This window comes from Atheta coriaria, unplaced genomic scaffold (genome assembly GCF_025399875.1).
Source record: "Atheta coriaria isolate IRGN ID8LTWV9N9 unplaced genomic scaffold, Caltech_Dcor_3.1 hic_scaffold_9_pilon, whole genome shotgun sequence".
In the NCBI taxonomy this organism is placed as follows: domain Eukaryota; kingdom Metazoa; phylum Arthropoda; class Insecta; order Coleoptera; family Staphylinidae; genus Dalotia; species Dalotia coriaria.
The window spans coordinates 2,994,642-3,009,470 of NW_027045451.1; the positions used below are offsets into that span (position 1 = coordinate 2,994,642).

The 14,829-nt window shown below is 37.3% G+C and overlaps 1 protein-coding gene across 2 annotated transcripts in view; it reads right to left on the reverse strand.

The window, feature by feature from the left end:
* Positions 1 to 8,294: 8,294 nt before the first annotated feature.
* The window catches only part of LOC135798076 (uncharacterized), a 36,639-nt gene continuing 30,104 nt past the window's right edge, over positions 8,295 to 14,829 (reverse strand). For both annotated transcript variants that reach the window (XM_065310763.1, XM_065310762.1), the window contains exons 4-8: positions 12,530 to 13,121; positions 11,077 to 11,220; positions 10,718 to 10,914; positions 10,424 to 10,646; positions 8,295 to 9,908 (exon numbers count right to left, since the gene is read on the reverse strand). In XM_065310763.1, the coding sequence (XP_065166835.1) occupies positions 8,470 to 9,908; positions 10,424 to 10,646; positions 10,718 to 10,914; positions 11,077 to 11,220; positions 12,530 to 13,100 (2,574 nt within the window). In that variant the 5' untranslated portion in view covers positions 13,101 to 13,121 and the 3' untranslated portion in view covers positions 8,295 to 8,469. The remainder of the gene's footprint in view (positions 9,909 to 10,423; positions 10,647 to 10,717; positions 10,915 to 11,076; positions 11,221 to 12,529; positions 13,122 to 14,829) is intronic.

Below are 14,829 nucleotides of genomic sequence, written 5' to 3' on the forward strand. Positions count from 1 at the left end.
GTATGGAAGCGCTATTTTTTATTGCTTTTAGAGACCTAGCAGTGTAACGGTAGCTTTGTATTCGGTAGATGTAGTACAGGTTCCTTTCTGCGAGTAGTTGGGGCCCTTGTCAACAGATGGCGCTAGTGTCGCAACTGAAAGATTCAGTTTCGGAATGTTTTGCACTTTCACAACTAGATGGCGCTCGAGTATTAAGTTTTTGTTTAAGTTCACGTCTTTATAGACCAAGAGCCAGTGACGGCCAGACTTTCGTCATTTTAGGAAAGATGAAATTTTGTCCATGTGTTTCTCCAGCACAGGTAAGAACGATCCCAAATTATGAAACCTGGATCGTGGTTCCTTTGGCAGTTAACAGCCAACAAAGATGTACACATGATGACCTATGTTTCGTTATTTTAGCAAACTCCATTTTTGCATATTTTATTCGTCACATTATTATAACATGCGCTGCTCATTGCCAGTCACCTGGTATGGTTTCAACCCTAGCCAGACACCCCTAAAGTATATTTTTTTTAACTTTTTTACTTTCGTTATATTAGGAAAGCTGAATTTGATACACATTATACAGAGAGCTATGAAACTGTGTTTTCCAGCACGCCAGACAGTTTGGTCGGTTCTATCATCCTGCCAGACGCATTGAAAGTGTATAAGAGTTGCAAAAATTGAATTGTTTATACATGAAATTTTCGCATAATAGTAATTTTATTTCAACAAATATTTAATAATAATCCATATACAACATATATGATTCGCTCGCAAAAATTGTTGAAGTAGCTCACTCTTGCAAGGTGGTAAGCTGCTAGCATCAAAGTTGCGCAATTTTTTTTTATTAAAAGCTTCAGTTAATTTGATTTTATTTTATTTTTGTATAAACGGACGGAGCAGGCGATATTGATAACGATCAAACATCGGACTGGAGTTGCAGTGATGGCGAAAATGGAGATATCGATAACAGTGATGATTATTATTAAATATTTGTTGAAATAAAATTACTATTATGCGAAAATTTCATGTATAAACAATTCAATTTTTGCAACTCTTATACACTTTCAGTGCGTCTGGCAGGATGATAGAACCGACCAAACTGTCTGGCGTGCTGGAAAACACAGTTTCATAGCTCTCTGTATAATGTGTATCAAATTCAGCTTTCCTAATATAACGAAAGTAAAAAAGTTAAAAAAAATATACTTTAGGGGTGTCTGGCTAGGGTTGAAACCATACCAGGTGACTGGCAATGAGCAGCGCATGTTATAATAATGTGACGAATAAAATATGCAAAAATGGAGTTTGCTAAAATAACGAAACATAGGTCATCATGTGTACATCTTTGTTGGCTGTTAACTGCCAAAGGAACCACGATCCAGGTTTCATAATTGGGGATCGTTCTTACCTGTGCTGGAGAAACACATGGACAAAATTTCATCTTTCCTAAAATGACGAAAGTCTGGCCGTCACTGGCTCTCGCTCTATTAGTTCAGCATATTATTTCATTTTTCGATTTTTCGATTTGAATTTGTTGGGGTTGCACGCGGAGTGTGCATTGAACCTCGCAAAATTTTCTAATAAATAAATGAAGAGTTGATTAATCGAATAAACTACATTTGATAATACTACTTTTGACACCGTGGAGGATTGGGAAGTATTCTAAAATCGTTTTCCCATTTCAGCAATTTATGTCAATTTTAAAAAGTTGCAAACGATTTGTACTTTGCGTTTCCTTGGCTCGATTTTATTCCTGTTTTCTTCAGATTATAGAAGAAGAGTTAGTTTTTGAATCGAATTGACTAAATTTGAAACCAGTCGACGGTTGGCATGTGTTCTGAAATCGTCCTCAAATTTTTCCCATTTTCGAATAGTGGTGGAAAGCAGTTTGTATCATAGGTTTCCTTGCCTTGATTTTAATTTTGTTTGCTTTAGAGCGAAAGTAATGTTTAATCAAATGGACTACATTTTGTCCACCTCAAGTGTTTCCAAGTGCTCTGAAATCTATCTGAAATTTTTGCCATTTTCGTAAAATTATTGTTTAAAATGTCTTGAAATTAATGATTTCCAGTTATGGTGCCGTAGAAATTTCACAAAGTACTTCAGTAGAACCTCTCTGGCATTGCTATACATTCATAGTTTTAGATACGTGTAATATTTGTATGTAAACAATTTTTGTCGCAGTTTGCGAGCGTATCGCAAGATTGATAGTGACCTCGTGTTGTCGCGGCTGGTTGTGTGCATTGCAGTGCGGATGCAGTTCCATTCCGATCAGCGAGCGAATCGTGCGTGTTCATTGCGACTAGTTCTGTATCTTTAGATAAAAATTAAGTAAATCGATTTAGGTATATTTAATATACAATCGACAGCATATAATAATTCCACGACATATATCGGAATCGGGCATGATCGAGATTTTGCAAGTGTAACTACATGCATTGAATGTGCGCTAATCGCGAGTTACCTGTTTGTTTATCCGTGAGTGTTAACTTTCCGTCGGCTGTCTGTTATCTTCTCATAATACATAGGAATAAAATAATTAATGTACAATATCCATCACGAAAGTGTTGGAGATGCATCTGTATTAAGGCAAGTCTTGAAATCTGTCAATGTTTTTTTTTAAATAATATATATTATTCAATGTTATTATTCAATAAATTGTATTTTATAGTAATATTATAATCTGATTCATATTTCTTTGTGATATCCTCTTTGTTGTTTTCAGGATAAGCGTCTTAAATCATATTGCGTATGAATCTTGTGTGCGTGAAACGTGTACAACATAGCTAAGGCTTGTGTTGTTGTTTTTAAAAAGTTGAATAAAGTAGAAACATAAATAGAAGAATCAAATATTAATGATAAAAACACTCGGTGGTCGAGTGGAGACGTGCACCTGCTGGCATGCTAGCAGACACGGATCGAATCTCAGGTAGAGAAGGCATTTTTCTCAAATGTAAAAATATCAGGTGTAATTTGAGTTGCATATATGAATAGCAACGAAATATAAGGAGAAACGAGAACAGAGAAATGGAAGTAGGAGTAGTAAAGAATAAGAGAAGATAGAAGGAAGAGAACAGAGAGTAGAGTAGAGAAGAGGAGGAGATAGAAGAAAGAGAACAGGGGAGGATCAGATTTTTAAATTTTTTGGCACGTGTCGTTATAAGACAGTCTACGGTCGATCTCCCAGAGCGCCGGAGGCGCTCTGGTCGATCGCCCACTGCTTCAATGCGTCCATTGCTCCCGGCCCATCCTACAGCTACGATGTCTCTGCGCTTCATCCCCGAAATTATCAGGCATATCAACAATTTTTATGGTGGGGGATCATCCCCCGAGTGGGAGAACTCCTTATAAGGACATCCTTTCAAGAACTTATAAAAATATTTTTAAGTTTTAAGTCGCCTCAAGTGAGGTGACACTTAAAAATATTCTTACAAGTTCTGACCTGTAGCTGAAAAGAAAGATGGAGTACACAAATCATACAAGTTACCTTAACAATTTTTATAGAGGGGATCATCCCCTGAGAGAGGGAACTCTCTTAGAGACCTGTTCCTGAAATGATAGAAGGAGAACACACAAATCAAAGAGGTCAATATATCTTACTATTTCTTTATTAACAATAGAATACAAGTTTAGAATTTACAAGCTAACAAAATACATGTCGCCATATTGAAACAGGACTTACGACTTGCTTAGCCGCGCACATATCAGCAATTACTACTTCATAAAGTTCTACCGAAATAATAAAATTAGTAAATAGTAATAATGAATACATAGGGTGATACAAGAAGAAAATCGCTACATTTAATAAGAAAATTCAAAATTTTCAATGCATGGAATTTGATTCACGATTATAAAGGGTGAAACAACGAAAATACAATTACATTTTAATTTAAGAATAAAGAGCTAGAAATTTTGAAATTTTCTTTGCGACGGATTCTCCAGATACGCCACAAGCAAGACAAAATGTACCCGCCGACGGCAACTCAAGCACACACGTGGAAGAAAATTTAATTCGTCTTTTACAAATATATTAGTCTCAATAATTAATTGCCAAACTACGAAAATACTTTAAAGAGCCTGCAGATTTATGAAATAAAAAGAAAATGCAAGCAAGGAAAAATTTACGTTAATAAACCGATGATTGACATGACCATACTCTGCGAGTAGAACGAAGTCGCATCCGACGGCACGCATCAATTTTGTTTTATTACGGTATTCACGTTACATGCGATTTAAGATAAATATGTAATTATGATGTAATAACGTTTACAAACTTACCAGTGCATCAGGTAATCAAGGATAGTACTGAAACAGAAAAAAAAACACGTGTGTGAGAAGTCGCACTATGATGCACACTTATTTAAATTCGTTTTGTCGGATAATGAACATGTACTATTTTAACACACAAATTTCACGGAATATCCTGCTAAGGAGAGCCGTTAATTACACTTACTTAAAATTACGAATAGGATACATATTTCTAATTTCAATTCTCAGCATCGAAATAATCCAATAGCCGACACGCACTTGTAAACACGAGTTTTATAATCATTTTACGCGTAAATCAACATTAGCAAAACACTCCAGACGTCTGTTGTCTTTTGGTGCCGTAATTAATGCTGATTTATAATCAATAAAATGTAATGTAATGGGAATGAATGAAATAATATTGCCGAGCCGCGTGCAGGTAAGAACCGACTGAAGCGGTCGAACGTTCGCAACGTGAGAAGCAGCATTGCGCACGTTTATAGCGATATAAAACTTGTTTATACACAAACCCCGATAAGCGTGTAGAATTGAAATACACATTTCTGATGTGCACTAAAATTAAATATAATATTTCATTACATCAGTTGTAAATTTCGGCGCAACTTTACAAAAATTATCAAAAATATTGCACCAATAGTTCCCGAGACACAGCCAAATTCCAATTTTTTTTTTACGCAATTGACTTCAATACAGGGAAATACAGAATTAAATTACGCATCAGGGATAATTATTCCGAACTTATTGTGACCCCGCGTTTGAGGGTTATACTAAAAAAACTACAATTCCTAGCGCAACGAGTATTACGGCGCACACACACAACTTTCAACATAACTTGCGTTACGGAATTTTCTTGCAATAAATTTCAGAACAGAGAGAAACAGAATTAAATTCTGCATCTGGGAAAATTATTCTGAGCTTATTGTGATACCGCGTTCGCGTGTTATTCTAAAAATACTACAATTCCTAGCGCAACGAGTACTACGGCGCACACACACAACTTTCAATATTGCTCGCGTTACGGAATTTTCCCGCAATAAATTTTTATACAAGGAAATGCAGAATTAAATTCTGCATCTGGGAAAATTATTCCAAACTTATTGTGACATTGCGTTCGTGCGTTATACTAAAAAAACTACAATTCCTAGGGCATTGAGTACTACAGCGCACACACACATCTTTCAATATAACTCGCATTACGACATACGGTGCTCTGAACACAAGTCACTTTTACCGCTACCTTCGTACAGTGCCCTGAATGGGAGTCACTTCTACTGCTGCCCTTGTACGGTGCCCTGAACACGAGTTACTTCTACCGCTACCCTCATACGGTGCCCTAATTCCTAGCGCAACGAGTATTACGGCGCACACACACAACTTTCAATGTAACTCGCGTTACGGAATTTTCTTGCAATGAATTTCAGAATATGGAGAAACAGAATTAAATTCTGCATCTGGAAAAATTTTTCCGAACTTATTGTGACACCGCGTTCGCGTGTTATACTAAAAAAAACAACAATTCTTAGCGGAACGAGTACTACGGGGCGCACACACAACTTTCAATATAGCTCGCGTTACGGAATTTTCTTGCAATAAATTTCAGAACAGAGAGAAACAGAATTAAATTCTGCATCTGGGAAAATTATTCCGAACTTATTGTGACATCGCGTTCGTGTGTTATACTAAAAAAACTACAATTCCTAGTGCATCGGGTACTACAGCGTACACATCAATCAATATAACTCGCATTACGGAATACGGTGCCCTGAACATGAGTCACTTCTACCGCTACCCACATACGGTGCCCTGATTCCTAGCTAGCGCAACGAGTACTACGGCGCACACATACAACTTTCAATATAACATTACGGAATTTTCTTGCAATAAATTTCAGAACAGAAAGAAACAGAATTAAATTCTGCATCTGGGAAAATTATTCCGAACTTATTGTGATATCGCGTTCGCGTGTTATTCTAAGAAAACTACAATTCCTACCGCAACGAGTACTATGGCGCACACACACAACTAAAAATAATGTAAAATAAAATCGATGATTGACTGTCTGCTGCGAAACCGAAGACGCATCCGACGGCACGCGTCAATTTTGAGTTATTACGGTACCCACGTTACATGTGATTTAAGACAAAAATATAATTAATTATGATTTAATAAAGTTTCCAAACTTACTAGTGTGTCGGATAATCAAAGAATAAGACGGCCGACGGATCGTCTTACGAGTAAGTATACCCGTAGTCACGGTTTACCATACATGATAGATGTTTATCAATACATTGTTTTCAATACATTGTCAATTGTTTATGAAATACGAATCGATTTACCGAATAATAGATAGAAGATTTAGCAACCGTACATGAGTGTTACGCGTAATGAAAACAAATATTTCCGCTAAGATTAGAGCGTTAGAGCGTTAGAGGCTACAAGTTTCCGATTACTTTTACTTACATGGTAGCTCTTGCATTTGCTAATTGAGAACCAACAAGTATTAGTCCAATATTAAGTTCAAAATAGTTGCACAGGCGAAAGAACAATCACCGACGGCCGACGAAACCTCATACGTGCACATGTTAACTGCCGATTGAATTGTTCCACGGTGGATAAACGTTTAACGCATGCAATCACACTAGCAAACCTCTGCCCACGTCCAAATCTGGTATATGCTGTCGATTGTATATTAAATATAAATCGATTTACTTAATTATGATATAAAGAAACGCGATTCATTCGATGACCGGAATAGAACTGCATGTACACCGAACTGCACATTGCCTCTTTGGCGACAACACGCGGTCACTGCCATACGCAGTGTCATACGCCCGTTCAACACGACAAAAAATTGTTTACATATATACACAGATATTCACTTATTTTACTATGACAGCACTTCTAGCATTACAAACGCGCTTAGCGGTATGTCTACGGCGTCTGCTAATTGCGATTCACTTATTGCAGGATACAGATCGTTGGCCATCCCGTATATTAATAATTTTCAACCTGTTCCCTTTTATATCTTTTCATTTGCACTCCCTAATGCGATTTTTCGTTATGAATGATTTTTTTCTTTCAATCCGTTTTTTTCCGATGGCTTTCAGATTATGAGATTATTGCGGTTGTAAAACCGTGAAAAATTACAGCGAGACTGAAAACGAATCCGACGGTACGCGTTTAATATGAGTTATTACAGTACTGTCGTTGTATGAGGATTATAGAACCAGAAGGTAAATTATGATGTAATAATATTTACAAACTTACCAGTACAACGGGAAATCGAAGAAAGTATTGGAACAAAACACGTAGGCTGTGCATTTATTAAGTCCATACTTAAATAACAAACATTATTTAATCCGACAATATTCCCGTGAAATTCTGCCAAGGACAGACAATAAAGACACTTAATCAAAATTAAAAGTCGGGAACACATTTTTAATTCGCATTCTCAGCATCGATATACTCCAATGGCCGTCGGACAGACGAACACACGAGTTTAATAATCAGTTCAAGCACAAATCATTAGATGAACTAAACACGTCTATTGTCAATAAGTGTAGCCACTTATGCCAATTTTTATCTATAAAATAAAAGCAATTGGTGAAAGAAAGGTGTACAACCGCGCGCTGGTAAGGACAGACTGAAATTTCAAAACGTTCGCACCGCGAGCGCAGCAATGCATTCGTCAATGCTATAAAAAAGTTGTTTATACACAAACCCTGATAAGCGTGTGGTGTTGAAATCGTCGAAATCACGCTGAGAGCTCGCACGGATATGGCGTACTTAGGGTCACCAACAAACAATCTAAAAATGCAAATCCTAGTGTCACCTCTGATTTAAAATGTAAGCGTGAAATCAAAGAAACGTGTTTGTATCGGCGAGAGTTAGTCGTTAGAGCGACTATACGAATTGTGATACGCGCATTGAGTTAAAATATGAACAAAGGTAACACCGTACTTGCCGAAACGACATTGCAGCGGCATCTATCGTTATACCCATGCCTGCAATAATACTAAGCAAACATTAAATACAAAATCTGGTTTTGATAAAATGTTCTTTTAAAATACATGTACAAATTTTAAAAAAACTACTCTCAATTTATAATTAATCACATCAAGAATTCTTGTTTAACTTAATAATGCTTCATAAACATATCAAAATATATAAATGCGTGTGTATCTATAAACAATTTTTACAAATAGGTCTTAAGAACTATTATCTTAATGTATTATAAATTGCCTCATCGGAGTCAGAAGTGACGCTTTCGCCGTTAGAGCCTAGCTTCACGTAGCAATATTCTGAATGACTCTTCTTTCTGTTCGCACATTTGCACATCGAATTCGTCTCACACCTGCACCTGGTGCCATCGCAGATTTCCGCGTAAATATTCTCATTCGACGTTCTCCGCCTGCCACTGGGTTTCAAGCTGACTTCATCCGCAACTTGACAATACGGGATGTCTTCCTCAATCAGCTTACCGCGTACGCTGCTTTTAGCAAATTTGGTTTCGTGTATTTGCACAATAACCGACTTAACGTTAGATTTTTTCTCAATTTCTACATCAAGTGGAATACTTGGCGAATCTGATTGTCGCACATTTCGGTTTTTTTCGAAATTACTAGAAAGCATCGAATGTTTGCTGACACTTCTTTTTTGCACTTTGGTCTTCACATGAAATTCGGAACAAAGTCTATCGGTGATATAAGAAGTGTCCTCCTTACCTAAGGTGGGTATTAGATCGGGTTTGCTTTTCTTCGGTTTGGAATGGGGTTTATCCTCGGCAAGTTTGATTTCATCCAAGTTATCTGTTGATGTTGGCACTTGCGGTTCTGCTCGTTGAACATTCATATTTCTTGTTTCCACTAAACTATCATCGTTATCCAAAATGCACATTTGAAAATCATAACTTAAATTATCTGATAGACTTGATTTCGAGTTCTTCCATTCGGTACTGTTCGTCCTGTGAGGTTCCTTCTCTTCAACAACAAACAATTGTGTGTCTAAACTTTGACACTTTAGCAACGCTGCATTATTAGTAATTTGAGTTGGAGTTTCTGCTAAGTCTATTCGTTTTGAGGAAAACATAAAACTCGCGGACTTTTTAACAGGATTGTGACTCTTTCTACCAAACTTTTCTTCAATCAATTTCGACATGTCTTTATATCTATCAATGCTTTTGATTTTCTCCATTTCTTCCGAGTTGTCCGTTCCGCCTATACTAAGAATTTTAAAGTGCTTATACCACTTTTTCGGTTTTGGAAACTTTTCCAAAACTTCCTTCGTTATCAATTGCTTTTCGTGTATACTGGAGTCATCTGACTTATGCTTATTGCTCTCGGTTTTGTTGTGGCAGTTTGCTTTGCATGATTTTCCATGAGCTGAACATTCAGAGCAACTTGAGTTTAAATTGGGAGCAAGTCGGACTTCGCGGTACCAATTTTCTACATTAGTATGACAAAAGGCGAGGGCAGTTTGTAATCTTTGGGATTTGAAGAGGCGATTTTCCGAGTCGAAGCCCAGCATACAGCGCGATATTTTAACATCCGAGTTAAGGTTGATGCAGCTGATTTCGTTCCGCGAGGTTTCTGATGGAGCAGGCAGTGTACAAGTCACCAGCAACGGTTCTTGAAACTTTCGTTCCAATATATAAGTATCTGTAAACACAGAAATTGACTAAATTAAAAAATAAGACGACAAGTTTAGTGTATCGCTTAGAAGATTCATCTGAAGAGTTCAAATTTAAAAGCTGCGACCAATTGGCGAAAATGAAGTCTAATAGGTACAAAGAGACGTACAAAGTGACACAACAATTTCTCAGGTACATTCGAGGTCCACCTGGTCAGGCCAACCCATCTTTTTTGTTTATCTCTTTAACGGTCAATTATTCTTCAATATGACATGTTTAATGATCTAAAGAAGTAAAGATGATTATCATTCTTTGAAATAAAGTTATTTGTTTTGCATGGGTGCGCGCACATTTGTTAAATTATATCCTCAATGAGGTACCCGCGTATTGCTCAGGTTCAGCAGAGATTACATGCAAAGGACGTCCGTTAAACTCGTACTGATTCAAAATTCACAGCATGCGAATGTTTACCCGACATGAATTGGATTGAAATGTTACTATCACGCAAAGTAATTATCGCATGTAGAGTAAATTGTTACACACCTGGGAAATCCTTGGGTACACCGTGTGGTAAAGGGCCAACCATTAGTTTAACCTTGATTGGCAATGCCACCCTTCGCAGGAGATGTGGAATTTTGTACAGGCAATCTTTGTCCAACGCCAGAGGGCCGGTCTTGTCGAGCATGCCCGGAAAACAGAGTTTTGCTTTGACTGAACTATGAATCTCGTAGAATTCACCTTTCGTGGTAAGAGGAACATAAAATTCCTGTGAATAGAAAATGGAAGCATTTAATACATTTACCTTAGCCATAACCATTTCAAAATCTTTTAACATACTTGATTTGTTTGACTTATTAGTTGAGCATATCTGTTGGCCAAGTCCTTATCGCGTGCCGATTTGGATACCCGAGATGATTTGGTCGACTGCCTGCCATTATCCTGATCACGATGTTGGAAGACGGCTCGAAGTTGGAACAACTGGCCGGGTTTGACTTGGGTCTTAAGGTATTGAAATTTGCTGCTGGGGATCGATTCTACAACAGGAAACCCAACTATTAAATCAGGCGCGACTTGATTGCTGGAAACATCTTCGCGATGCTTGGTTCAATTTATACACCCAGTATCAACAATAAAATATTTTAGTGCTTCGTGTCTGGCATGCGAAGTGGCGAGGCACGGCGTCAATAAAAACTTACCGGAGGGGTCAGGGTGATGACCAGCGTATGCAATAAACGGTTGAATGCTAATAAAAGAGCACACTTGCTCTCGAACTAGTTGCAGCACCGACGTGTATGCTACTGCACATCTTTCACCTTTTTCGTTAATTAACGAAAACCATCCTGCAACAAGAAGTACAATCATAAACCTCATTTCAAATCAATGTAAAGTGCATAACAATTCTTTTCATTTATATTGATTAAAGTTTACTAATCAGTGGAAACATTAAAATTAAATGTTGGTATATAGATACCTCAGCAGTCAACCGGAACGTACGCGTGAGTAATATATGACATGTTGGCAGCAAACACGGAGAAAATTGTGAATGAGTCCGTTAAATCGCAAAAAAAATTAAAATACTTAGAATATAAGTGCCCACATGTTTAAACTAGTATTCACTTATCAGCAATACGTCCATTACCATTGACAAGAAGGAAATTAGAATTATCACGCACATTAACTTACTTTTCCATGTTTGGAGTAAAGTTCCTTATCTATGAATATTTTAATTTTTGCAAATTCCTAGAAATTACGATGATAGCAAATTGAAGTCATGCACAACCGAGATAAAATATGAAAATGTGAGTGTTGAACTAAATTCGCGAAAACCTCGTGACGGCCCTGCAAAACCTCAAATACAAATAATTACCTAGTGCCGGTGCGTTAAGAAGAATTGATAAACACGGGAAGTGTTACATAACACGGCGTAGTTAGCGCGCAAATAAAAAGCAACGATTCCAGATAAAAACGCCATATCCGCCCGATGGTAAAGCAAACAAGCACACAACACGGAATTAAATAACGAAAGAAAATATAACAAACACATCATTCGGCATCGTTGTTCGGCGTCGCTGGATCTATGGTGTTATACAGTTGCAATAAATCTGCAATTATTATTGCGCACCGCTTGGGAATATTTTTCTCGCACAATGGGATTTCCTCAATAGTATGTCATAACAGTTCTCACATACATTTTCTCCTCTTTCCATTCTTTTGATACATGGAAATGCATTCATGGGAAATTTTACTCGCCTTTTGCCTCAATCCAGAACAATGTTAGAGTTCTGTAAGTCGTGACATCACAGATTAAAAGTGTCAACATCAAATGTAATCAAAAGAGGGGTGGAAATTAAAGAGATGCAAAAGACCTTTTCTGGTGGTATTGCACAACATTTGCCGCTTTCGAACGATTAGAAGCTGGGCGCAGTAATGAAGCGTCAGGCAATTAATACTAATTACTGTTATTACGCAGTGACATTAATCGCTGCCGTAAATTACTCAGTGGCAGACGCCATTTGTGATTTGCGATCATTTGCAGATATTAAGTGCGCCACACACGAAATACTTTCGTTAACTCGAAGGCAGCAGCTTATAAAAGATGATATAACATGTTTTAAGCATCACTAATCCAACGAATAAATTACAACTCACCATTATATCCCTCTGGGAAATGCAGAACGCTTCCCTCTGATGATTTGTCTTTGGCGCGTTTAGTTGGTACGCTTTTCGCTTCTATTTTCGTAAAACTATCGAAACATCGATAAAGCAACAAAGCTTCACCTCCGTCAACCCGCACCACCCTAGGAAGAGAGTATCTTTCGAGAAAATCTCTAGCATCGAGTTCCTCATGATTTCGTTTTCGCTCTCCGGTAGATTCAGGACTCATTTCTGGTGTTGTCCGGCTGTGAGTCTCGCGACTCTTAGTACTGTCGGGAGTGTTGTCATTGGAAGAATCCACATATTGCGAAGAATCGTGCGAATTGTAGCGTCGTAGGACTGCACATTTGCGCTCACGCTTGTCACGTCGTTTTTCATTGAAGATGAAGTGTGACGCGTCAAAACTTGTGATGTCCGAATGCCGGAAGAGCGGATTATAGGACGTCTTCGGCGACAGCGGGCTACGCATTCGCAGCGAGGGCATCGATGAATTACGACTGCAGGAGTTTCCGCCGCTCTTACTAGAGCTGCTGCGAGAGGATACCGTAGCGTTGTGAAACATCATTTTTGGTTTTCCATCAAAAACCTGCAGAAAAAAACAAGTTTTTAACATATTTTCAATAAAACAATTAAACCGGTAATTTAAAAAAATGTAGGTATAATCCAAAGAGACATCAGTTTAAAAATGTGAATATTTTTTCGTCTCTACCAAAGAAAACAATGAAACAATTAAAGTTCTCATAAATCCCAAGTCAACGACATTTCGCCAAACCCGACTACAATACTTAAATCGTGTCCCAGTTTTTAAATTTTCATGCGTTAAATCGCAAAACATGTAGAAATTAATTATGCATTGTTATTACATCATTGCGACGCGTGGAATACACAAATAACGCACGTATGATGCAAAAGATCGTAATTTACATCTGTGAACTTTTTGCAAGTTTTTACGCCGTCCCACGACCATTATGATTGAAATCCTCAACAAGTCTGTACCTCCACAACACATACGAATACAACAATAGTGTTTAATTCATTAGTACATTTTCATGTGCATCATAAATGTATATAAGTTTCCTCAGCGTCAATTTCAAGCTTCTATCGCCTTCCTACTCTCGTTTTTTTTTTGTAAAATGCATTACGTGTCTTTGAGTCATAACTTCAACAACATAACATCATTTATTATTTGCGTTAAGAGATGATTTCCACCTAGCTAGCAAGTCAGATAACGCATTATTACGTTTCGTGTTTAATTATAATATTACAATTGTGAACCGGGCGCGAATGTGCTTTGATTTCAATAAACACATTCAATTCGCAACAAAATTAGCATCCACACTCGGCGTGCATTAATGAAGTAATGGCAATTAGACAGGTCGAATCATTGTTCGTCAGCGTGTTGCTCATCGCGTGATTTCCTCCTATTATGCTCGAATGTTCCATGCGTTGAACAATCAACCAACTGAATAAAAACAAGTTATCCGCGCGCAGAGTCCTGGTTATGACCAGGAATTCCTTGTTGCCCCATTATATCTGCACAATTGATGAAACGATAATTCTCCAATTTCATTGCGAAATATATGCTCATTATTAGTATAAGTATCAAGTTTTACGCGATTTCGTGATTAGACAAACAAATTTATAAAACGGATGAAAAAGTTACTCTTGCGTAGAGGTGAAATAACCCCTATTACTTTTATCAATCTTTCGACTTTTTTTTGCTGCAGGCATTCAAAAGGCTCAAAGGTTTATGTCATTTTGCGTCGCATCGCAGGCGTCTAAGCACGCTATTCAAGAACGCCAGCATTTTACGTTATTAGCATAAATATGGATAAGTTGTAAACGTAGCAGTGGTTTGCAACAATGTTGCGCGTAGGGAATAACTTTATGGATTATAAAAAAACTCGTTACTTGTCCTATGCTTCCAGCGAGGTGCATAAAATCATTATGCGTGTGTTGTATCGGTGTCATATAGGTCGTCGTACGACATATGACAATTTGAGATAAACTATCACTAACATAAGATAAAACAATGCGTACAAACTATCAAACTTTCTGCACAACTATTCATGAAATATTTTCTTGCACATTTAAATGAAATATAATTATTGTGTTCTTTTGCATGAATTGAATTAATATCGGATATAAAAACAATTTCAAAAATATACCTATTACCAAATAAAGGTCTTGGACAAAAAAGTTATATGTTTACCAAGTGTGGAAAAAGGATTACTTTACTCTTCGCTTTTTTTATATGTTGAATGAGTGTTAAATCACATAATCCCGTGATAAAT